Genomic DNA, 25,789 nt, shown 5'->3' on the forward strand with positions numbered 1-25,789 from the left:
TTACCCTGTCTAAAGGTATTACCCTGTCTAAAGGTATAACCCTGTCTAAAGGTATTACCCTGTCTAAAGGTATTACCCTGTCTAAAGGTATTACCCTGTCTAAAGGTATAACCCTGTCTAAAGGTATTACCCTGTCTAAAGGTATTACCCTGTCTAAAGGTATTATCCTGTCTAAAGGCATTACCCTGTCTAAAGGCATTACCCTGTCTAAAGGTATTACCCTGTGTAAAGGTATTACCCTGTGTAAAGGCATTACCCTGTCTAAAGGTATAACCCTGTCTAAAGGTATTACCCTGTCTAAAGGCATTACCCTGTCTAAAGGCATTACCCTGTCTAAAGGTATAACCCTGTCTAAAGGCATTACCCTGTCTAAAGGTATTACCCTGTCTAAAGGTATTACCCTGTCCTGTCTAAAGGTATTACCCTGTCTAAAGGTATTACCCTGTCTAAAGGTATTACCCTGTCTAAAGGTATTACCCTGTCTAAAGGTATTACCCTGTCCTGTCTAAAGGCATTACCCTGTCTAAAGGTATTACCCTGTCTGAAGGTATTACCCTGTCTAAAGGTATTACCCTGTCCTGTCTAAAGGTATTACCCTGTCTAAAGGTATTACCCTGTGTAAAGGTATTACCCTGTCTAAAGGCATTACCCTGTCTGAAGGTATTACCCTGTCTGAAGGTATTACCCTGTCTAAAGGCATTACCCTGTCTAAAGGTATTACCCTGTCTAAAGGTATTACCCTGTCCTGTCTAAAGGTATTACCCTGTCTAAAGGCATTACCCTGTCTGAAGGTATTACCCTGTCTGAAGGTATTACCCTGTCTAAAGGCATTACCCTGTCTGAAGGTATTACCCTGTCTGAAGGTATTACCCTGTCTAAAGGTATAACCCTGTCTAAAGGTATTACCCTGTCTAAAGGTATTACCCTGTCTAAAGGTATAACCCTTTCTAAAGGTATTACCCTGTCTAAAGGTATTACCCTGTCTAAAGGTATTACCCTGTCTGAAGGTATTACCCTGTCTAAAGGTATTACCCTGTCTAAAGGTATTACCCTGTCTAAAGGTATTACCCTGTGTAAAGGCATTACCCTGTGTAAAGGTATTACCCTGTGTAAAGGTATTACCCTGTCTAAAGGTATTACCCTGTGTAAAGGTATAACCCTGTCTAAAGGTATTACCCTGTGTAAAGGCATTACCCTGTGTAAAGGTATTACCCTGTGTAAAGGTATTACCCTGTCTAAAGGTATTACCCTGTCTAAAGGTATAACCCTGTCTAAAGGTATTACCCTGTGTAAAGGTATTACCCCTGTCCTGTGTAAAGGTATTACCCTGTGTAAAGGTATAACCCTGTCTAAAGGCATTACCCTGTCTAAAGGCATTACCCTGTGTAAAGGTATAACCCTGTCTAAAGGTATTACCCTGTGTAAAGGTATAACCCTGTCTAAAGGTATTACCCTGTGTAAAGGCATTACCCTGTGTAAAGGTATTACCCTGTCTAAAGGTATAACCCTGTCTAAAGGTATAACCCTTTCCTGTCTAAAGGTATAACCCTGTCCTGTCTAAAGGTATTACCCTGTGTAAAGGCATTTCCCTGTCTAAAGGTATAACCCTGTCTAAAGGTATTACCCTGTGTAAAGGTATTACCATGGGTAAAGGTATTACCCTGTGTAAAGGTATTACCCTGTGTAAAGGTATTACCCTGTGTAAAGGTATTATCCTGTCTAAAGGTATTACCTGGTCTAAAGGTATTACCCTGTGTAAAGGTATTACCCTGTCTGAAGGTATTACCCTGTCTAAAGGTATTACCCTGTCTGAAGGTATTACCCTGTCTAAAGGTATTACCCTGTCTAAAGGTATTACCCTGTCTAAAGGTATTACCCTGTCTAAAGGTATTACCCTGTGTAAAGGTATTACCCTGTCTAAAGGTATTACCCTGTCTAAAGGTATTACCCTGTCTAAAGGTATTACCCTGTCTAAAGGTATTACCCTGTGTAAAGGTATTACCCTGTCTGAAGGTATTACCCTGTCTGAAGGTATTACCCTGTCTAAAGGTATTACCCTGTCTAAAGGTATTACCCTGTCTAAAGGTATTACCCTGTCCTGTCTAAAGGTATTACCCTGTCTAAAGGCATTACCCTTTCTAAAGGTATTACCCTGTGTAAAGGTATTACCCTGTCTGAAGGTATTACCCTGTCTAAAGGTATTACCCTGTCTAAAGGTATTACCCTGTCTGAAGGTATTACCCTGTCTAAAGGTATAACCCTGTCTAAAGGTATAACCCTGTCTAAAGGTATTACCCTGTCTAAAGGTATTACCCTGTCTAAAGGTATTACCCTGTCTGAAGGTATTACCCTGTCTGAAGATATTACCCTGTGTAAAGGTATTACCCTGTCTAAAGGTATTACCCTGTCTGAAGGTATTACCCTGTCTGAAGGTATTACCCTGTCTAAAGGTATTACCCTGTCTAAAGGTATTACCCTGTGTAAAGGTATTACCCTGTGTAAAGGTATTACCCTGTGAAAGGTATTACCCTGTGTAAAGGTATTACCCTGTGTAAAGGTATTACCCTGTCTAAAGGCATTACCCTGTGTAAAGGTATTACCCTGTCTAAAGGTATTACCCTGTCTAAAGGTATTACCCTGTCTAAAGGCATTACCCTTTCTAAAGTTATTACCCTGTGTAAAGGTATTAACCTGAGTAAAGGCATTACCCTGTCTAAAGGTATTACCCTGTGTAAAGGTATAACCCTGTCTAAAGGTATTACCCTGTGTAAAGGTATAACCCTGTCTAAAGGTATTACCCTGTGTAAAGGTATAACCCTGTCTAAAGGTATTACCCTGTGTAAAGGTATTACCCTGTGTAAAGGTATAACCCTGTCTAAAGGTATTACCCTGTGTAAAGGTATTAACCAGTGTAAAGGCATTACCCTGTCTAAAGGTATTACCCTGTCTAAAGGTATTACCCTGTGTAAAGGTATTACCCTGTGTAAAGGTATTACCCTGTCTAAAGGTATTACCCTGTGTAAAGGCATTACCCTGTGTAAAGGTATTACCCTGTGTAAAGGTATAACCCTGTCTAAAGGTATTACCCTGTGTAAAGGTATAACCCTGTCTAAAGGTATTACCCTGTGTAAAGGCATTACCCTGTGTAAAGGTATTACCCTGTCTAAAGGTATAACCCTGTCTAAAGGTATAACCCTGTCCTGTCTAAAGGTATTACCCTGTGTAAAGGCATTACCCTGTCTAAAGGTATAACCCTGTCTAAAGGTATTACCCTGTGTAAAGGTATTACCATGTGTAAATGTATTACCCTGTGTAAAGGTATTACCCTGTGTAAAGGTATTACCCTGTGTAAAGGTATTACCCTGTGTAAAGGTATTACCCTGTCTAAAGGTATTACCCTGTCTAAAGGTATTACCCTGTGTAAAGGTATTACCCTGTCTAAAGGTATTACCCTGTCTGAAGGTATTACCCTGTCTAAAGGTATTACCCTGTCTAAAGGTATTACCCTGTCTAAAGGTATTACCCTGTGTAAAGGCATTACCCTCTGTAAAGGTATTACCCTGTGTAAAGGTATTACCCTGTCTAAAGGTATTACCCTGTGTAAAGGTATAACCCTGTCTAAAGGTATTACCCTGTGTAAAGGCATTACCCTGTGTAAAGGTATTACCCTGTGTAAAGGTATTACCCTGTCTAAAGGTATTACCCTGTCTAAAGGTAAAACCCTGTCTAAAGGTATTACCCTGTGTAAAGGTATTACCCCTGTCCTGTGTAAAGGTATTACCCTGTGTAAAGGTATAACCCTGTCTAAAGGCATTACCCTGTCTAAAGGCATTACCCTGTGTAAAGGTATAACCCTGTCTAAAGGTATTACCCTGTGTAAAGGTATAACCCTGTCTAAAGGTATTACCCTGTGTAAAGGCATTACCCTGTGTAAAGGTATTACCCTGTCTAAAGGTATAACCCTGTCTAAACGTATAACCCTTTCCTGTCTAAAGGTATAACCCTGTCCTGTCTAAAGGTATTACCCTGTGTAAAGGCATTACCCTGTCTAAAGGTATAACCCTGTCTAAAGGTATTACCCTGTGTAAAGGTATTACCCTGTGTAAAGGTATTACCCTGTGTAAAGGTATTATCCTGTCTAAAGGTATTACCCTGTCTAAAGGTATTACCCTGTGTAAAGGTATTACCCTGTCTGAAGGTATTACCCTGTCTAAAGGTATTACCCTGTCTGAAGGTATTACCCTGTCTAAAGGTATTACCCTGTCTAAAGGTATTACCCTGTCTAAAGGTATTACCCTGTTTAAAGGTATTACCCTGTGTAAAGGTATAACCCTGTCTAAAGGTATTACCCTGTGTAAAGGTATTACCCTGTCTAAAGGTATAACCCTGTCTAAAGGTATTACCCTGTGTAAAGGCATTACCCTGTGTAAAGGTATAACCCCTGTCTAAAGGTATTACCCTGGCTAAAGGTATTACCCTGTCTAAAGGTATTACCCTGTCTGAAGGTATTACCCTGTCTGAAGGTATTACCCTGTGTAAAGGTATTACCCTGTCTAAAGGTATTACCCTGTCTGAAGGTATTACCCTGTCTGAAGGTATTACCCTGTCTAAAGGTATTACCCTGTCTAAAGGTATTACCCTGTCTAAAGGTATTACCCTGTCTAAAGGTATTACCCTGTGTAAAGGTATTACCCTGTGTAAAGGTATTACCCTGTGAAAGGTATTACCCTGTGTAAAGGTATTACCCTGTGTAAAGGTATTACCCTGTCTAAAGGCATTACCCTGTGTAAAGGTATTACCCTGTCTAAAGGTATTACCCTGTCTAAAGGTATTACCCTGTCTAAAGGCATTACCCTTTCTAAAGTTATTACCCTGTGTAAAGGTATTAACCTGAGTAAAGGCATTACCCTGTCTAAAGGTATTACCCTGTGTAAAGGTATAACCCTGTCTAAAGGTATTACCCTGTGTAAAGGTATAACCCTGTCTAAAGGTATTACCCTGTGTAAAGGTATAACCCTGTCTAAAGGTATTACCCTGTGTAAAGGTATTACCCTGTGTAAAGGTATAACCCTGTCTAAAGGTATTACCCTGTCTAAAGGTATAACCCTGTCTAAAGGTATTACCCTGTCTAAAGGTATAACCCGGTCTAAATGTATTACCCTGTCTAAATGTATGATTCTGTCTAAAGGTATTACCCTGTCTGAAGGTATAACCCTGTCCTGTCTAAAGGTATTACCCTGTCTAAAGGTATTACCCTGTCTAAAGGTATTACCCTGTCTAAAGGCATTACCCTTTCTAAAGGTATTACCCTGTGTAAAGGTATAACCCTTTCTAAAGGTATTACCCTGTCTAAAGGTATTACCCTGTCTAAAGGTATAACCCTGTGTAAAGGTATTACCCTGTCTAAAGGTATAACCCTGTGTAAAGGTATTACCCTGTCTAAAGGTATTACCCTGTCTAAAGGTATTACCCTGTCTAAAGGTATTACCCTGTCTAAAGGTATTACCCTGTGTAAAGGTATTACCCTGTCTGAAGGTATTACCCTGTCTGAAGGTATTACCCTGTCTAAAGGTATTACCCTGTCTAAAGGTATTACCCTGTCTAAAGGTATTACCCTGTCCTGTCTAAAGGTATTACCCTGTCTAAAGGCATTACCCTTTCTAAAGGTATTACCCTGTGTAAAGGTATTACCCTGTCTGAAGGTATTACCCTGTCTAAAGGTATTACCCTGTCTAAAGGTATTACCCTGTCTGAAGGTATTACCCTGTCTAAAGGTATAACCCTGTCTAAAGGTATAACCCTGTCTAAAGGTATTACCCTGTCTAAAGGTATTACCCTGTCTAAAGGTATTACCCTGTCTGAAGGTATTACCCTGTCTGAAGGTATTACCCTGTGTAAAGGTATTACCCTGTCTAAAGGTATTACCCTGTCTGAAGGTATTACCCTGTCTGAAGGTATTACCCTGTCTAAAGGTATTACCCTGTCTAAAGGTATTACCCTGTGTAAAGGTATTACCCTGTGTAAAGGTATTACCCTGTGAAAGGTATTACCCTGTGTAAAGGTATTACCCTGTGTAAAGGTATTACCCTGTCTAAAGGCATTACCCTGTGTAAAGGTATTACCCTGTCTAAAGGTATTACCCTGTCTAAAGGTATTACCCTGTCTAAAGGCATTACCCTTTCTAAAGTTATTACCCTGTGTAAAGGTATTAACCTGAGTAAAGGCATTACCCTGTCTAAAGGTATTACCCTGTGTAAAGGTATAACCCTGTCTAAAGGTATTACCCTGTGTAAAGGTATAACCCTGTCTAAAGGTATTACCCTGTGTAAAGGTATAACCCTGTCTAAAGGTATTACCCTGTGTAAAGGTATTACCCTGTGTAAAGGTATAACCCTGTCTAAAGGTATTACCCTGTGTAAAGGTATTAACCTGTGTAAAGGCATTACCCTGTCTAAAGGTATTACCCTGTCTAAAGGTATTACCCTGTGTAAAGGTATTACCCTGTGTAAAGGTATTACCCTGTCTAAAGGTATTACCCTGTGTAAAGGCATTACCCTGTGTAAAGGTATTACCCTGTGTAAAGGTATAACCCTGTCTAAAGGTATTACCCTGTGTAAAGGTATAACCCTGTCTAAAGGTATTACCCTGTGTAAAGGCATTACCCTGTGTAAAGGTATTACCCTGTCTAAAGGTATAACCCTGTCTAAAGGTATAACCCTGTCCTGTCTAAAGGTATTACCCTGTGTAAAGGCATTACCCTGTCTAAAGGTATAACCCTGTCTAAAGGTATTACCCTGTGTAAAGGTATTACCATGTGTAAATGTATTACCCTGTGTAAAGGTATTACCCTGTGTAAAGGTATTACCCTGTGTAAAGGTATTACCCTGTGTAAAGGTATTACCCTGTCTAAAGGTATTACCCTGTCTAACTGTATTACCCTGTGTAAAGGTATTACCCTGTCTAAAGGTATTACCCTGTCTGAAGGTATTACCCTGTCTAAAGGTATTACCCTGTCTAAAGGTATTACCCTGTCTAAAGGTATTACCCTGTGTAAAGGCATTACCCTCTGTAAAGGTATTACCCTGTGTAAAGGTATTACCCTGTCTAAAGGTATTACCCTGTGTAAAGGTATAACCCTGTCTAAAGGTATTACCCTGTGTAAAGGCATTACCCTGTGTAAAGGTATTACCCTGTGTAAAGGTATTACCCTGTCTAAAGGTATTACCCTGTCTAAAGGTAAAACCCTGTCTAAAGGTATTACCCTGTGTAAAGGTATTACCCCTGTCCTGTGTAAAGGTATTACCCTGTGTAAAGGTATAACCCTGTCTAAAGGCATTACCCTGTCTAAAGGCATTACCCTGTGTAAAGGTATAACCCTGTCTAAAGGTATTACCCTGTGTAAAGGTATAACCCTGTCTAAAGGTATTACCCTGTGTAAAGGCATTACCCTGTGTAAAGGTATTACCCTGTCTAAAGGTATAACCCTGTCTAAACGTATAACCCTTTCCTGTCTAAAGGTATAACCCTGTCCTGTCTAAAGGTATTACCCTGTGTAAAGGCATTACCCTGTCTAAAGGTATAACCCTGTCTAAAGGTATTACCCTGTGTAAAGGTATTACCCTGTGTAAAGGTATTACCCTGTGTAAAGGTATTATCCTGTCTAAAGGTATTACCCTGTCTAAAGGTATTACCCTGTGTAAAGGTATTACCCTGTCTGAAGGTATTACCCTGTCTAAAGGTATTACCCTGTCTGAAGGTATTACCCTGTCTAAAGGTATTACCCTGTCTAAAGGTATTACCCTGTCTAAAGGTATTACCCTGTCTAAAGGTATTACCCTGTGTAAAGGTATAACCCTGTCTAAAGGTATTACCCTGTGTAAAGGTATTACCCTGTCTAAAGGTATAACCCTGTCTAAAGGTATTACCCTGTGTAAAGGCATTACCCTGTGTAAAGGTATAACCCCTGTCTAAAGGTATTACCCTGGCTAAAGGTATTACCCTGTCTAAAGGTATTACCCTGTCTGAAGGTATTACCCTGTCTGAAGGTATTACCCTGTGTAAAGGTATTACCCTGTCTAAAGGTATTACCCTGTCTGAAGGTATTACCCTGTCTGAAGGTATTACCCTGTCTAAAGGTATTACCCTGTCTAAAGGTATTACCCTGTCTAAAGGTATTACCCTGTGTAAAGGTATTACCCTGTGTAAAGGTATTACCCTGTGAAAGGTATTACCCTGTGTAAAGGTATTACCCTGTGTAAAGGTATTACCCTGTCTAAAGGCATTACCCTGTGTAAAGGTATTACCCTGTCTAAAGGTATTACCCTATCTAAAGGTATTACCCTGTCTAAAGGCATTACCCTTTCTAAAGTTATTACCCTGTGTAAAGGTATTAACCTGAGTAAAGGCATTACCCTGTCTAAAGGTATTACCCTGTGTAAAGGTATAACCCTGTCTAAAGGTATTACCCTGTGTAAAGGTATAACCCTGTCTAAAGGTATTACCCTGTGTAAAGGTATAACCCTGTCTAAAGGTATTACCCTGTGTAAAGGTATTACCCTGTGTAAAGGTATAACCCTGTCTAAAGGTATTACCCTGTGTAAAGGTATTAACCTGTGTAAAGGCATTACCCTGTCTAAAGGTATTACCCTGTCTAAAGGTATTACCCTGTGTAAAGGTATTACCCTGTGTAAAGGTATTACCCTGTCTAAAGGTATTACCCTGTGTAAAGGCATTACCCTGTGTAAAGGTATTACCCTGTGTAAAGGTATAACCCTGTCTAAAGGTATTACCCTGTGTAAAGGTATAACCCTGTCTAAAGGTATTACCCTGTGTAAAGGCATTACCCTGTGTAAAGGTATTACCCTGTCTAAAGGTATAACCCTGTCTAAAGGTATAACCCTGTCCTGTCTAAAGGTATTACCCTGTGTAAAGGCATTACCCTGTCTAAAGGTATAACCCTGTCTAAAGGTATTACCCTGTGTAAAGGTATTACCATGTGTAAATGTATTACCCTGTGTAAAGGTATTACCCTGTGTAAAGGTATTACCCTGTGTAAAGGTATTACCCTGTGTAAAGGTATTACCCTGTCTAAAGGTATTACCCTGTCTAAAGGTATTACCCTGTGTAAAGGTATTACCCTGTCTAAAGGTATTACCCTGTCTGAAGGTATTACCCTGTCTAAAGGTATTACCCTGTCTAAAGGTATTACCCTGTCTAAAGGTATTACCCTGTGTAAAGGCATTACCCTCTGTAAAGGTATTACCCTGTGTAAAGGTATTACCCTGTCTAAAGGTATTACCCTGTGTAAAGGTATAACCCTGTCTAAAGGTATTACCCTGTGTAAAGGCATTACCCTGTGTAAAGGTATTACCCTGTGTAAAGGTATTACCCTGTCTAAAGGTATTACCCTGTCTAAAGGTAAAACCCTGTCTAAAGGTATTACCCTGTGTAAAGGTATTACCCCTGTCCTGTGTAAAGGTATTACCCTGTGTAAAGGTATAACCCTGTCTAAAGGCATTACCCTGTCTAAAGGCATTACCCTGTGTAAAGGTATAACCCTGTCTAAAGGTATTACCCTGTGTAAAGGTATAACCCTGTCTAAAGGTATTACCCTGTGTAAAGGCATTACCCTGTGTAAAGGTATTACCCTGTCTAAAGGTATAACCCTGTCTAAACGTATAACCCTTTCCTGTCTAAAGGTATAACCCTGTCCTGTCTAAAGGTATTACCCTGTGTAAAGGCATTACCCTGTCTAAAGGTATAACCCTGTCTAAAGGTATTACCCTGTGTAAAGGTATTACCCTGTGTAAAGGTATTACCCTGTGTAAAGGTATTATCCTGTCTAAAGGTATTACCCTGTCTAAAGGTATTACCCTGTGTAAAGGTATTACCCTGTCTGAAGGTATTACCCTGTCTAAAGGTATTACCCTGTCTGAAGGTATTACCCTGTCTAAAGGTATTACCCTGTCTACAGGTATTACCCTGTCTAAAGGTATTACCCTGTCTAAAGGTATTACCCTGTGTAAAGGTATAACCCTGTCTAAAGGTATTACCCTGTGTAAAGGTATTACCCTGTCTAAAGGTATAACCCTGTCTAAAGGTATTACCCTGTGTAAAGGCATTACCCTGTGTAAAGGTATAACCCCTGTCTAAAGGTATTACCCTGGCTAAAGGTATTACCCTGTCTAAAGGCATTACCCTGTCTAAAGGTATTACCCTGTGTAAAGGTATTACCCTGTGTAAAGGTATAACCCTGTGTAAAGGTATTACCCTGTGTAAAGGTATTACCCTGTGTAAAGGTATAACCCTGTGTAAAGGTATTACCCTGTGTAAAGGCATTACCCTGTCTAAAGGTATTACCCTGTGTAAAGGCATTACCCTGTCTAAAGGTATAACCCTGTGTAAAGGTATTACCCTGTCTAAAGGTATTACCCTGTTTAAAGGTATAACCCTGTGTAAAGGTATTACCCTGTGTAAAGGTATTACCCTGTGTAAAGGTATTACCCTGTCTAAAGGTATTACCCTGTGTAAAGGTATAACCCTGTGTAAAGGTATTACCCTGTCTAAAGGTATTTCCCTGTCTAAAGGTATAACCCTGTCTGAAGGCATTACCCTGTGTAAAGGTATTACCCTGTCTAAAGGTATAACCCTGTGTAAAGGTATTACCCTGTCTAAAGGTATTACCCTGTCTAAAGGTATTACCCTGTCTAAAGGTATTACCCTGTGTAAAGGTATAACCCTGTCTAAAGGTATTACCCTGTGTAAAGGTATAATCCTGTCTAAAGGTATTACCCTGTCTAAAGGTATTACCCTGTGTAAAGGTATTACCCTGTCTAAAGGTATTACCCTGTCTAAATGTATAACCCTGGCTAAAGGTATAACCCTGACTAAAGGTATTACCCTGTCTAAAGGTATAACCCTGTCTAAAGGTATTACCCTGTCTAAAGGTATTACCCTGTCTAAAGGTATTACCCTGTCTAAAGGTATTACCCTGTCTGAAGGTATTACCCTGTCTGAAGGTATTACCCTGTCTAAAGGTATAACCCTGTCTAAAGGTATTACCCTGTCTGAAGGTATAACCCTGTCTAAAGGTATAACCCTGTCTAAATGTATTACCCTGTCTGAAGGTATTACCCTGTCTAAAGGTATTACCCTGTCTAAAGGTATAACCCTGTCTAAAGGTATTACCCTGTTTAAAGGTATTACCCTGGCTAAAGGTATTACCCTGTCTAAAGGTATAACCCTGTCTAAAGGTATTACCCTGTCTAAAGGTATTACCCTGTGTAAAGGTATAACCCTGTGTAAAGGTATAACCCTGTGTAAAGGTATAACCCTGTCTAAAGGCATTACCCTGTCTAAAGGCATTACCCTGTCTAAAGGTATAACCCTGTCTAAAGGTATAACCCTGTCTAAAGGTATAACCCTGTCTAAAGGCATTACCCTGTCTAAAGGCATTACCCTGTCTAAAGGTATTACCCTGTCTAAAGGTATTACCCTGTCTAAAGGTATTACCCTGTCTAAAGGTATTACCCTGTGTAAAGGCATTACCCTGTCTAAAGGTATAACCCTGCCTAAAGGTATTACCCTGTCTAAAGGTATTACCCTGTCTAAAGGTATTACCCTGTCTAAAGGCATTACCCTGTCTAAAGGCATTACCCTGTCTAAAGGTATAACCCTGTCTAAAGGTATTACCCTGTCTAAAGGTATTACCCTGTCTAAAGGCATTACCCTGTCTAAAGGTATTACCCTGTCTAAAGGTATTACCCTGTCTAAAGGTATTACCCTGTCTAAAGGTATTACCCTGTCCTGTCTAAAGGTATTACCCTGTCTAAAGGTATAACCCTGTCTAAAGGTATTACCCTGTCTAAAGGTATTACCCTGTCTAAAGGTATAACCCTGTCTAAAGGTATTACCCTGTCTAAAGGTATTACCCTGTCTAAAGGTATTACCCTGTCTAAAGGTATAACCCTGTCTAAAGGTATTACCCTGTCTAAAGGTATTACCCTGTCTAAAGGTATTATCCTGTCTAAAGGCATTACCCTGTCTAAAGGCATTACCCTGTCTAAAGGTATTACCCTGTGTAAAGGTATTACCCTGTGTAAAGGCATTACCCTGTCTAAAGGTATAACCCTGTCTAAAGGTATTACCCTGTCTAAAGGCATTACCCTGTCTAAAGGCATTACCCTGTCTAAAGGTATAACCCTGTCTAAAGGCATTACCCTGTCTAAAGGTATTACCCTGTCTAAAGGTATTACCCTGTCCTGTCTAAAGGTATTACCCTGTCTAAAGGTATTACCCTGTCTAAAGGTATTACCCTGTCTAAAGGTATTACCCTGTCTAAAGGTATTACCCTGTCCTGTCTAAAGGCATTACCCTGTCTAAAGGTATTACCCTGTCTGAAGGTATTACCCTGTCTAAAGGTATTACCCTGTCCTGTCTAAAGGTATTACCCTGTCTAAAGGTATTACCCTGTGTAAAGGTATTACCCTGTCTAAAGGCATTACCCTGTCTGAAGGTATTACCCTGTCTGAAGGTATTACCCTGTCTAAAGGCATTACCCTGTCTAAAGGTATTACCCTGTCTAAAGGTATTACCCTGTCCTGTCTAAAGGTATTACCCTGTCTAAAGGCATTACCCTGTCTGAAGGTATTACCCTGTCTGAAGGTATTACCCTGTCTAAAGGCATTACCCTGTCTGAAGGTATTACCCTGTCTGAAGGTATTACCCTGTCTAAAGGTATAACCCTGTCTAAAGGTATTACCCTGTCTAAAGGTATTACCCTGTCTAAAGGTATAACCCTTTCTAAAGGTATTACCCTGTCTAAAGGTATTACCCTGTCTAAAGGTATTACCCTGTCTGAAGGTATTACCCTGTCTAAAGGTATTACCCTGTCTAAAGGTATTACCCTGTCTAAAGGTATTACCCTGTGTAAAGGCATTACCCTGTGTAAAGGTATTACCCTGTGTAAAGGTATTACCCTGTCTAAAGGTATTACCCTGTGTAAAGGTATAACCCTGTCTAAAGGTATTACCCTGTGTAAAGGCATTACCCTGTGTAAAGGTATTACCCTGTGTAAAGGTATTACCCTGTCTAAAGGTATTACCCTGTCTAAAGGTATAACCCTGTCTAAAGGTATTACCCTGTGTAAAGGTATTACCCCTGTCCTGTGTAAAGGTATTACCCTGTGTAAAGGTATAACCCTGTCTAAAGGCATTACCCTGTCTAAAGGCATTACCCTGTGTAAAGGTATAACCCTGTCTAAAGGTATTACCCTGTGTAAAGGTATAACCCTGTCTAAAGGTATTACCCTGTGTAAAGGCATTACCCTGTGTAAAGGTATTACCCTGTCTAAAGGTATAACCCTGTCTAAAGGTATAACCCTTTCCTGTCTAAAGGTATAACCCTGTCCTGTCTAAAGGTATTACCCTGTGTAAAGGCATTTCCCTGTCTAAAGGTATAACCCTGTCTAAAGGTATTACCCTGTGTAAAGGTATTACCATGGGTAAAGGTATTACCCTGTGTAAAGGTATTACCCTGTGTAAAGGTATTACCCTGTGTAAAGGTATTATCCTGTCTAAAGGTATTACCTGGTCTAAAGGTATTACCCTGTGTAAAGGTATTACCCTGTCTGAAGGTATTACCCTGTCTAAAGGTATTACCCTGTCTGAAGGTATTACCCTGTCTAAAGGTATTACCCTGTCTAAAGGTATTACCCTGTCTAAAGGTATTACCCTGTCTAAAGGTATTACCCTGTGTAAAGGTATAACCCTGTCTAAAGGTATTACCCTGTGTAAAGGTATTACCCTGTCTAAAGGTATAACCCTGTCTAAAGGTATTACCCTGTGTAAAGGCATTACCCTGTGTAAAGGTATAACCCCTGTCTAAAGGTATAACCCTGGCTAAAGGTCTTACCCTGTCTAAAGGCATTACCCTGTCTAAAGGTATTAGCCTGTGTAAAGGTATTACCCTGTGTAAAGGTATAACCCTGTGTAAAGGTATTACCCTGTGTAAAGGTATTACCCTGTGTAAAGGTATAACCCTGTGTAAAGGTATTACCCTGTGTAAAGGCATTACCCTGTCTAAAGGTATTACCCTGTGTAAAGGCATTACCCTGTCTAAAGGTATTACCCTGTCTGAAGGTATTACCCTGTGTAAAGGTATAACCCTGTCTAAAGGTATTACCCTGTGTAAAGGTATAACCCTGTGTAAAGGTATTACCCTGTCTAAAGGTATTACCCTGTTTAAAGGTATAACCCTGTGTAAAGGTATTACCCTGTCTAAAGGTATAACCCTGTGTAAAGGTATTACCCTGTCTAAAGGTATTACCCTGTCTAAAGGTATTACCCTGTCTAAAGGTATTACCCTGTCTAAAGGTATTACCCTGTCTAAAGGTATTACCCTGTCTAAAGGTATTACCCTGTGTAAAGGTATAACCCTGTCTAAAGGTATTACCCTGTGTAAAGGTATTACCCTGTCTAAAGGTATAACCCTGTCTAAAGGTATTACCCTGTCTAAAGGTATTACCCTGTCTAAAGGTATTACCCTGTCTAAAGGTATTACCCTGTCCTGTCTAAAGGTATTACCCTGTCTAAAGGTATTACCCTGTCTAAAGGTATAACCCTGTCTAAAGGTATTACCCTGTCTAAAGGTATTACCCTGTCTAAAGGTATTACCCTGTCTAAAGGTATAACCCTGTCTAAAGGTATTACCCTGTCTAAAGGTATTACCCTGTCTAAAGGTATTATCCTGTCTAAAGGCATTACCCTGTCTAAAGGCATTACCCTGTCTAAAGGTATAACCCTGTCAAAAGGTATTACCCTGTCTAAAGGTATTACCCTGTCTAAAGGCATTACCCTGTCTAAAGGTATTACCCTGTCTAAAGATATTACCCTGTCTAAAGGTATTACCCTGTCTAAAGGTATTACCCTGTCCTGTCTAAAGGTATTACCCTGTCTAAAGGTATTACCCTGTGTAAAGGTATTACCCTGTCTAAAGGCATTACCCTGTCTGAAGGTATTACCCTATCTGAAGGTATTACCCTGTCTAAAGGCATTACCCTGTCTAAAGGTATTACCCTGTCTAAAGGTATTACCCTGTCCTGTCTAAAGGTATTACCCTGTCTAAAGGCATTACCCTGTCTGAAGGTATTACCCTGTCTGAAGGTATTACCCTGTCTAAAGGCATTACCCTGTCTGAAGATATTACCCTGTCTGAAGGTATTACCCTGTCTAAAGGTATAACCCTGTCTAAAGGTATTACCCTGTCTAAAGGTATTACCCTGTCTAAAGGTATAACCCTGTCTAAAGGTATTACCCTGTCTAAAGGTATTACCCTGTCTAAAGGTATTACCCTGTCTGAAGGTATTACCCTGTCTAAAGGTATTACCCTGTCTAAAGGTATTACCCTGTGTAAAGGCATTACCCTGTGTAAAGGTATTACCCTGTGTAAAGGTATTACCCTGTCTAAAGGTATTACCCTGTGTAAAGGTATAACCCTGTCTAAAGGTATTACCCTGTGTAAAGGCATTACCCTCTGTAAAGGTATTACCCTGTGTAAAGGTATTACCCTGTCTAAAGGTATTACCCTGTCTAAAGGTATAACCCTGTCTAAAGGTATTACCCTGTGTAAAGGTATTACCCCTGTCCTGTGTAAAGGTATTACCCTGTGTAAAGGTATAACCCTGTCTAAAGGCATTACCCTGTCTAAAGGCATAACCCTGTGTAAAGGTATAACCCTGTCTAAAGGTATTACCCTGTGTAAAGGTATAACCCTGTCTAAAGGTATTACCCTGTGTAAAGGCATTACCCTGTGTAAAGGTATTACCCTGTCTAAAGGTATAACCCTGTCTAAAGGTATAACCCTTTCCTGTCTAAAGGTATAACCCTGTCCTGTCTAAAGGTATTACCCTGTGTAAAGGCATTTCCCTGTCTAAAGGTATAACCCTGTCTAAAGGTATTACCCTGTGTAAAGGTATTACCATGGGTAAAGGTATTACCCTGTGTAAAGGTATTACCCTGTGTAAAGGTATTACCCTGTCTAAAGGTATTACCCTGTCTAAAGGTATTACCCTGTGTAAAGGTATTACCCTGTCTGAAGGTATTACCCTGTCTAAAGGTATTACCCTGTCTGAAGGTATTACCCTGTCTAAAGGTATTACCCTGTCTAAAGGTATTACCCTGTCTAAAGGTATTACCCTGTCTAAAGGTATTACCCTGTGTAAAGGTATAACCCTGTCTAAAGGTATTACCCTGTGTAAAGGTATTACCCTGTCTAAAGGTATAACCCTGTCTAAAGGTATTACCCTGTGTAAAGGCATTACCCTGTGTAAAGGTATAACCCCTGTCTAAAGGTATTACCCTGGCTAAAGGTATTACCCTGTCTAAAGGCATTACCCTGTGTAAAGGTATAACCCTGTCTAAAGGTATTACCCTGTGTAAAGGTATTACCCTGTCTAAAGGTATAACCCTGTCTAAAGGTATTACCCTGTCTAAAGGTATTACCCTGTCTAAAGGTATTACCCTGTCTAAAGGTATTACCCTGTCCTGTCTAAAGGTATTACCCTGTCTAAAGGTATAACCCTGTCTAAAGGTATTACCCTGTCTAAAGGTATTACCCTGTCTAAAGGTATAACCCTGTCTAAAGGTATTACCCTGTCTAAAGGTATTACCCTGTCTAAAGGTATTACCCTGTCTAAAGGTATAACCCTGTCTAAAGGTATTACCCTGTCTAAAGGTATTACCCTGTCTAAAGGTATTATCCTGTCTAAAGGCATTACCCTGTCTAAAGGCATTACCCTGTCTAAAGGTATAACCCTGTCAAAAGGTATTACCCTGTCTAAAGGTATTACCCTGTCTAAAGGCATTACCCTGTCTAAAGGTATTACCCTGTCTAAAGATATTACCCTGTCTAAAGGTATTACCCTGTCTAAAGGTATTACCCTGTCCTGTCTAAAGGTATTACCCTGTCTAAAGGTATTACCCTGTGTAAAGGTATTACCCTGTCTAAAGGCATTACCCTGTCTGAAGGTATTACCCTATCTGAAGGTATTACCCTGTCTAAAGGCATTACCCTGTCTAAAGGTATTACCCTGTCTAAAGGTATTACCCTGTCCTGTCTAAAGGTATTACCCTGTCTAAAGGCATTACCCTGTCTGAAGGTATTACCCTGTCTGAAGGTATTACCCTGTCTAAAGGCATTACCCTGTCTGAAGATATTACCCTGTCTGAAGGTATTACCCTGTCTAAAGGTATAACCCTGTCTAAAGGTATTACCCTGTCTAAAGGTATTACCCTGTCTAAAGGTATAACCCTGTCTAAAGGTATTACCCTGTCTAAAGGTATTACCCTGTCTAAAGGTATTACCCTGTCTAAAGGTATTACCCTGTCTAAAGGTATTACCCTGTGTAAAGGTATTACCCTGTGTAAAGGTATTACCCTGTCTAAAGGTATTACCCTGTGTAAAGGTATAACCCTGTCTAAAGGTATTACCCTGTGTAAAGGCATTACCCTGTGTAAAGGTATTACCCTGTGTAAAGGTATTACCCTGTCTAAAGGTATTACCCTGTCTAAAGGTATAACCCTGTCTAAAGGTATTACCCTGTGTAAAGGTATTACCCCTGTCCTGTGTAAAGGTATTACCCTGTGTAAAGGTATAACCCTGTCTAAAGGCATTACCCTGTCTAAAGGCATAACCCTGTGTAAAGGTATAACCCTGTCTAAAGGTATTACCCTGTGTAAAGGTATAACCCTGTCTAAAGGTATTACCCTGTGTAAAGGCATTACCCTGTGTAAAGGTATTACCCTGTCTAAAGGTATAACCCTGTCTAAAGGTATAACCCTTTCCTGTCTAAAGGTATAACCCTGTCCTGTCTAAAGGTATTACCCTGTGTAAAGGCATTTCCCTGTCTAAAGGTATAACCCTGTCTAAAGGTATTACCCTGTGTAAAGGTATTACCATGGGTAAAGGTATTACCCTGTGTAAAGGTATTACCCTGTGTAAAGGTATTACCCTGTCTAAAGGTATTACCCTGTCTAAAGGTATTACCCTGTGTAAAGGTATTACCCTGTCTGAAGGTATTACCCTGTCTAAAGGTATTACCCTGTCTGAAGGTATTACCCTGTCTAAAGGTATTACCCTGTCTAAAGGTATTACCCTGTCTAAAGGTATTACCCTGTCTAAAGGTATTACCCTGTCTAAAGGTATTACCCTGTGTAAAGGTATAACCCTGTCTAAAGGTATTACCCTGTGTAAAGGTATTACCCTGTCTAAAGGTATAACCCTGTCTAAAGGTATTACCCTGTGTAAAGGCATTACCCTGTGTAAAGGTATAACCCCTGTCTAAAGGTATTACCCTGGCTAAAGGTATTACCCTGTCTAAAGGCATTACCCTGTCTAAAGGTATTACCCTGTGTAAAGGTATTACCCTGTGTAAAGTAATAACCCTGTGTAAAGGTATTACCCTGTGTAAAGGTATTACCCTGTGTAAAGGTATAACCCTGTGTAAAGGTATTACCCTGTGTAAAGGCATTACCCTGTCTAAAGGTATTACCCTGTGTAAAGGCATTACCCTGTCTAAAGGTATTACCCTGTCTGAAGGTATTACCCTGTGTAAAGGTATAACCCTGTCTAAAGGTATTACCCTGTGTAAAGGTATAACCCTGTGTAAAGGTATTACCCTGTCTAAAGGTATTACCCTGTTTAAAGGTATAACCCTGTGTAAAGGTATTACCCTGTGTAAAGGTATTACCCTGTGTAAAGGTATTACCCTGTCTAAAGGTATTACCCTGTGTAAAGGTATAACCCTGTGTAAAGGTATTACCCTGTCTAAAGGTATTTCCCTGTCTAAAGGTATTACCCTGTCTAAAGGTATAACCCTGTCTGAAGGCATTACCCTGTGTAAAGGTATTACCCTGTCTAAAGGTATAACCCTGTGTAAAGGTATTACCCTGTCTAAAGGTATTACCCTGTCTAAAGGTATTACCCTGTCTAAAGGTATTACCCTGTCTAAAGGTATTACCCTGTGTAAAGGTATAACCCTGTCTAAAGGTATTACCCTGTGTAAAGGTATAACCCTGTGTAAAGGTATAACCCTGTGTAAAGGTATAACCCTGTCTAAAGGTATTACCCTGTCTAAAGGTATTACCCTGTCTAAATGTATAACCCTGGCTAAAGGTATTACCCTGTCTAAAGGTATAACCCTGTCTAAAGGTATAACCCTGTCTAAAGGCATTACCCTGTCTAAAGGCATTACCCTGTCTAAAGGTATTACCCTGTCTAAAGGTATTACCCTGTCTAAAGGTATTACCCTGTGTAAAGGCATTACCCTGTCTAAAGGTATAACCCTGTCTAAAGGTATTACCCTGTCTAAAGGTATTACCCTGTCTAAAGGTATTACCCTGTCTAAAGGCATTACCCTGTCTAAAGGCATTACCCTGTCTAAAGGTATAACCCTGTCTAAAGGTATTACCCTGTCTAAAGGTATTACCCTGTCTAAAGGCATTACCCTGTCTAAAGGTATTACCCTGTCTAAAGGTATTACCCTGTCTAAAGGTATTACCCTGTCCTGTCTAAAGGTATTACCCTGTCTAAAGGTATAACCCTGTCTAAAGGTATTACCCTGTCTAAAGGTATTACCCTGTCTAAAGGTATAACCCTGTCTAAAGGTATTACCCTGTCTAAAGGTATTACCCTGTCTAAAGGTATTACCCTGTCTAAAGGTATTACCCTGTCTAAAGGTATAACCCTGTCTAAAGGTATTACCCTGTCTAAAGGTATTCCCCTGTCTAAAGGTATTATCCTGTCTAAAGGCATTACCCTGTCTAAAGGCATTACCCTGTCTAAAGGTATTACCCTGTGTAAAGGCATTACCCTGTGTAAAGGCATTACCCTGTCTAAAGGTATAACCCTGTCTAAAGGTATTACCCTGTCTAAAGGTATTACCCTGTCTAAAGGCATTACCCTGTCTAAAGGCATTACCCTGTCTAAAGGCATTACCCTGTCTAAAGGTATAACCCTGTCTAAAGGTATTACCCTGTCTAAAGGTATTACCCTGTCTAAAGGCATTACCCTGTCTAAAGGTATTACCCTGTCTAAAGGTATGGTATTACCCTGTCTAAAGGTATTACCCTGTCCTGTCTAAAGGTATTACCCTGTCTAAAGGTATAACCCTGTCTAAAGGTATTACCCTGTCTAAAGGTATTACCCTGTCTAAAGGTATAACCCTGTCTAAAGGTATTACCCTGTCTAAAGGTATTACCCTGTCTAAAGGTATTACCCTGTCTAAAGGTATAACCCTGTCTAAAGGTATTACCCTGTCTAAAGGTATTATCCTGTCTAAAGGCATTACCCTGTCTAAAGGCATTACCCTGTCTAAAGGTATAACCCTGTCAAAAGGTATTACCCTGTCTAAAGGTATTACCCTGTCTAAAGGCATTACCCTGTCTAAAGGTATTACCCTGTCTAAAGGTATTACCCTGTCTAAAGGTATTACCCTGTCTAAAGGTATTACCCTGTCCTGTCTAAAGGTATTACCCTGTCTAAAGGTATTACCCTGTGTAAAGGCATTACCCTGTCTGAAGGTATTACCCTGTCTGAAGGTATTACCCTGTCTAAAGGCATTACCCTGTCTAAAGGTATTACCCTGTCTAAAGGTATTACCCTGTCCTGTCTAAAGGTATTACCCTGTCTAAAGGCATTACCCTGTCTGAAGGTATTACCCTGTCTGAAGGTATTACCCTGTCTAAAGGCATTACCCTGTCTGAAGGTATTACCCTGTCTAAAGGTATAACCCTGTCTAAAGGTATAACCCTGTCTAAAGGTATTACCCTGTGTAAAGGTATTACCCTGTCTAAAGGTATTACCCTGTCTAAAGGTATAACCCTGTCTAAAGGTATAACCCTGTCTAAAGGTATTACCCTGTCTAAAGGTATAACCCTGTCTAAAGGTATAACCCTGTCTAAAGGTATTACCCTGTCTAAAGGCATTACCCTGTCTAAAGGTATAACCCTGTGTAAAGGTATTACCCTGTCTAAAGGTATAACCCTGTCTAAAGGTATTACCCTGTCTAAAGGTATAACCCTGTCTAAAGGTATAACCCTGTCTAAAGGTATAACCCTGTCCTGTCTAATGACTTTCAGATGTTTTCATGCCTCAAGTGGTGTTTCGTGAAACCTTCTCTCTGATTAGGTTCTGGAGGATTATCTACTAAATCAACACTCATCTATTAAATGTGACATTATGTCACTGAGTCATTTCTTGATTATTTGCCCTTTTATTGAGCTGTGTGGCGTCACGTCAAATCAACGTGGTGAATATTAAAGGGTGAAATAATTTAGAGGAACATAGCATATTAACACGCTGTAGTATATTCTACCTATGTTCTGTAGTTTCACTATAATATCACTGCAATACTGTGCTTCATAACATCTTCATAAGCAGCTCGTAACATGTTTCATAAGCAATGCACTAAATATTCGCTAGTTCTATATTACTAGACGACAACACTTTTACCCTTTTTATTTAATTTGTCATTTCTTACATTTATCCTTCACCTGCATTTTACAGGACCGCAACTAGTCTAGCTTGAAGCAGAGTTAGATCCCATTACCTCTGTTACAGTCCTTCTACCATGTTACAGTCCTTCAGTCCTCCTACCCTGTTACAGTACCTCTACCCTGTTACAGTCCTTCTACCCTTTTACAGTCCTCCTACCCTGTTACAGTCCTTCTACCCAGTTGCAGTCCTCCTACCCTGTTACAGTCCTGCTACCCAGTTGCAGTCCTCCTACCCTGTTACAGTCCTGCTACCATGTTACAGTCCTTCTACCCAGTTACAGTCCTTCTACCCAGTTACAGTCCATCTACCCAGTTACAGTCCTCCTACCCTGTTACAGTCCTTCTATCCAGTTACAGTCCTATTACCCTTTTACATTCGTTCTACCCAGTTACAGTCCTGCTACCCAGTTACAGTCCTCCTACCCTGTTACAGTTCTTCTACTCTGTTACAGTCCTTCTACCCTGTTACAGTCCTTCTACCCAGTTACAGTCCTTCAGTCCTTCTACCCTGTTACACTCCCTCTACCCTGTTACAGTCTTCTACTCTGTTACAGTCCTTCTACCCTGTTACAGTCCTTCTACCCTGTTACAGTCCTTCAGTCCTTCTACCCTGTTACAGTCCTTCTACCCTGTTACAGTCCTTCTACCCTGTTACAGTCCTTCTACCCAGTTACAGTCCCTCTACCCTGTTACACTCCCTCTACCCTGTTACAGTCCTCTACCCTGTTACAGTCCTTCAGTCCTTCTACCCTGTTACAGTCCTTCAGTCCTTCTACCCTGTTACACTCCCTCTACCCTGTTACAGTCCTTCTACCCTGTTTCAGTCCTTCTACCCTGTTACAGTCCTTCTACCCAGTTACAGTTATTCTACCCAGTTGCAGTCCTTCTACCCAGTTACAGTCCTTCTACCCTGTTACAGTCCTTCTACCATGTTACAGTCCTTCTACCCAGTTACAGTCCTTCTACCCAGTTACAGTCCTTCTACCCAGTTACAGTCCTCCTACCCTGTTACAGTCCTTCTACCCAGTTACAGTCCTTCTACCCTGTTACAGTCCTTCTACCCTGTTACAGTCCTTCTATCCAGTTACAGTCCTATTACCCTTTTACATTCTTTCTACCCAGTTACAGTCCTTCTACCCTGTTACAGTTCTTCTACTCTGTTACAGTCCTTCTACCCTGTTACAGTTCTTCTACTCTGTTACAGTCCTTCTACCCTGTTACAGTCCTTCTACCCTGTTACAGTCCTTCAGTCATGCTACCCTGTTACAGTCCCTCTACCCAGTTACAGTCCTTCTACCCTGTTACAATCCTTCTACCCTGTTACAGTCCTTCTACCCTGTTTCAGTCCTTCTACCCAGTTACAGTCCTTCTACCCTGTTACAGTCCTTCTACCCTGTTTCAGTCCCTCTACCCTGTTACAGTCCTTCTACCCAGTTACAGTTCCTCTACCCAGTTACAGTCCTTCTACCCTGTTACAGCCCCTCTACCCTCTTACAGTCCTTCAGTCCTTCTACCCAGTTACTGTCCTTCTACCCTGTTACAGTCCATCTACCCTGTTACAGTCCTTCAGTTTTACTACCCTGTTACAGTCCCTCTACCCTGTTACAGTCCTTCTACCCTGTTACAGTCCTTCTACCCAGTTACAGTCCTTTTGCCTTGTTACAATCCTTCTACCCAGTCCAGCCCCACCCGTCGCCTCTACCCTGTTACATTCCTTCTACCATGTTACAGTCCTTCAGTCCTTCTACCCTGTTACAGTCCTTCTACCCAGTCACAGTCCCTCTACCCTGTTACAGTCCTTCTACCCTGTTACAGTCCTTCAGTCCCTCTACCCTGTTACAGTCCTTCTACCCTGTTACAGTCCTTCAGTCCTTCTACCCTGTTACAGTCCTTCTACCCTGTTACAGTCCTTCTACCTTGTTACAGAGCTTCTAACCAGTTACAGTCCTTCTACCCAGTTGCAGTCCTTCTACCCTGTTACAGTCCTTCTACCCAGTTACAGTCCTTCTACCCAGTTACAGACCTTCTACCCTGTTACAGTCCTGCTACCTTGTTACAGTCCTTCTACCCAGTTACAGTCTTTACAAAATAATATTTCTTATATCCAGTATGCTGAATCTTGCTGATGATTAAGGTTTGATGTGATGATTCAAAATGGCCTCCTCTTCTTCCAGGTGTCCAGTGAAAGTTCTCCAGATAAGCTGAGTGATGCTCAGACCTTCACCATCGGAGTGATGCCTGAACTCCCAGGGTTCCCCCAGCTAGCACCCGCCTGTGACCTACAGATAACTGTAAGGGAGAAACAGGACTAGGGGAAAACAGGCACTGTCTCACTGTGGCATAGGCACCAATGATGTAAATGTTTATGTGTGTGTGTGTGTGTGGGTGTGTGTGTGTGTGTGTGTGTGTGTGTGTGTGTGTGTGTGTGTGTGTGTGTGTGTGTGTGTGTGTGTGTGTGTGTGTGTGTGTGTGTGTGTGTGTGTGTGTGTGTGTGTGTGTGTGTGTGTGTGTGAGAGAGATCGGTAAATTCCTCCTGTTCGTCTCTAAGAGCATTCTGATGCGTATCTGAAATATCAGTGTGGTTTATCAGTGTTTGATGCCACGGCTTTATCTCTTGTATGGTAATGTGTGTGTCCTTCTTTCGGGGGTGTGTGTGTGTGTGTGTGTGTGTGTGTGTGTGTGTGTGTGTGTGTGTGTGTGTGTGTGTGTGTGTGTGTGTGTGTGTGTGGTCCATGCAGGCTCTGGAAGATCGTGTGACGGTGCTAACACCCACAGCTTTGTCTTTTGTGGACTCTGAGACGCCCAGTGAAAAGCTTGTCTACAACATCACCAAGCCCCTACCTCAGGGACAAGGTAATCTACACAAACACACACACACACACACACACACACACACACACACACACACACACACACACACACACACACACACACACACACACACACACACACACACACACACACACACACACACACACAGACAGACAGACAGACACACATAGACACACACACACACACACACACACACACACACACACACACACACACACACACACACACACACACACACACACACACACACACACACAGACAGACAGACAGACAGACAGACAGACAGACAGACACACACACACACACACACCACACTTGCAAAAGTATTCACTCCCCTTGGCGTTTTTCCTATTTTGTTTCATTACAACCTGTAATTTAAATTGATTTTTATTTGGATTTCATTTAACCTCCCTGGGACGTTTGCGTCCCACCTAGTCAACAGCCAGTGGAATCGCGTGGGGCGAAATACAAATACCTCATAAATGCTATAACTTCAATTTCTCAAACATATGACTATTTTACACCATTTTAAAGACAAGACTCTCGTTAATCTAACCACACTGTCCGATTTCAAAAAGGCTTTACAGCGAAACATTAGATTATGTCAGGAGAGTACCTTGCTAAAAATAATCACACAGCCATTTTCAAAGCAAGCCAAAATGTCACAAAAACCAAAACCACAGCTAAATGCAGCACTAACCTTTGATGATCTTCATCAGATGACAACCCTAGGACATTATGTTATACAATACATTCATGTTTTGTTCAATCAAGTTCATATTTATATCAAAAACCAGCTTTTTACATTAGCATGTGATGTTCAGAACTAGCATACTACATACCCGCAAACTTCCGGTGAATTTACTTAATTACTCACGATTAACGTTCACAAAATACATAACAATTATTTTAAGAATTATAGATACAGAACTCCTTTATGCAATCGCTGTGTCAGATTTTAAAATAGCTTTTCGGCGAAAGCACATTTTGCAATATTCTGAGCAGATAGCCCGGCCATCACGGCTAGCTAATTTGACACCCACCAAGTTTGGCCCTCACCAAACTAAGATTTACTATAAGAAAAATTGGATTACCTTTGCTGTTCTTTGACAGAATGCACTGCCAGGACTACTACTTCAACAACAAATGTTGTTTTGGTTTGAAATAATCCATAGTTATATTGAAATAGCTCCGTTTTGTTTGTGCGTTCAGGTAACTATCCGAAGGGTGACGCGCGAGCGCATTTCGTGACAAAACATTTCAAAATATTCCATTACCGTATTCGAAGCGATAATATTCGTTCAAAGAGAGAAAGAAAAACATGTAGAATTCACATGAACGCGCATCTCCAGTGTCACTGTTCTCAGCCTGACCAGTAACAAAATCTCCTGCTGTTTTTCGCCCAG

The 25,789-nt window shown here is 40.7% G+C and overlaps 1 protein-coding gene across 1 annotated transcript in view; it reads left to right on the top strand.

Moving 5' to 3' along the window:
• Window positions 1–25,789, top strand: part of LOC145863992 (extracellular matrix organizing protein FRAS1) — a 92,267-nt gene that overhangs the window by 49,013 nt on the left and 17,465 nt on the right. The window contains exons 15-16 of the mRNA XM_082968769.1: window positions 23,726–23,842; window positions 24,290–24,404. Coding sequence (XP_082824895.1) covers window positions 23,726–23,842; window positions 24,290–24,404 — 232 coding nt within the window. The remainder of the gene's footprint in view (window positions 1–23,725; window positions 23,843–24,289; window positions 24,405–25,789) is intronic.

Source organism: Salmo salar, chromosome 24 (genome assembly GCF_965601325.2).
Source record: "Salmo salar chromosome 24, fSalSal1, whole genome shotgun sequence".
NCBI classification, from domain to species: domain Eukaryota; kingdom Metazoa; phylum Chordata; class Actinopteri; order Salmoniformes; family Salmonidae; genus Salmo; species Salmo salar.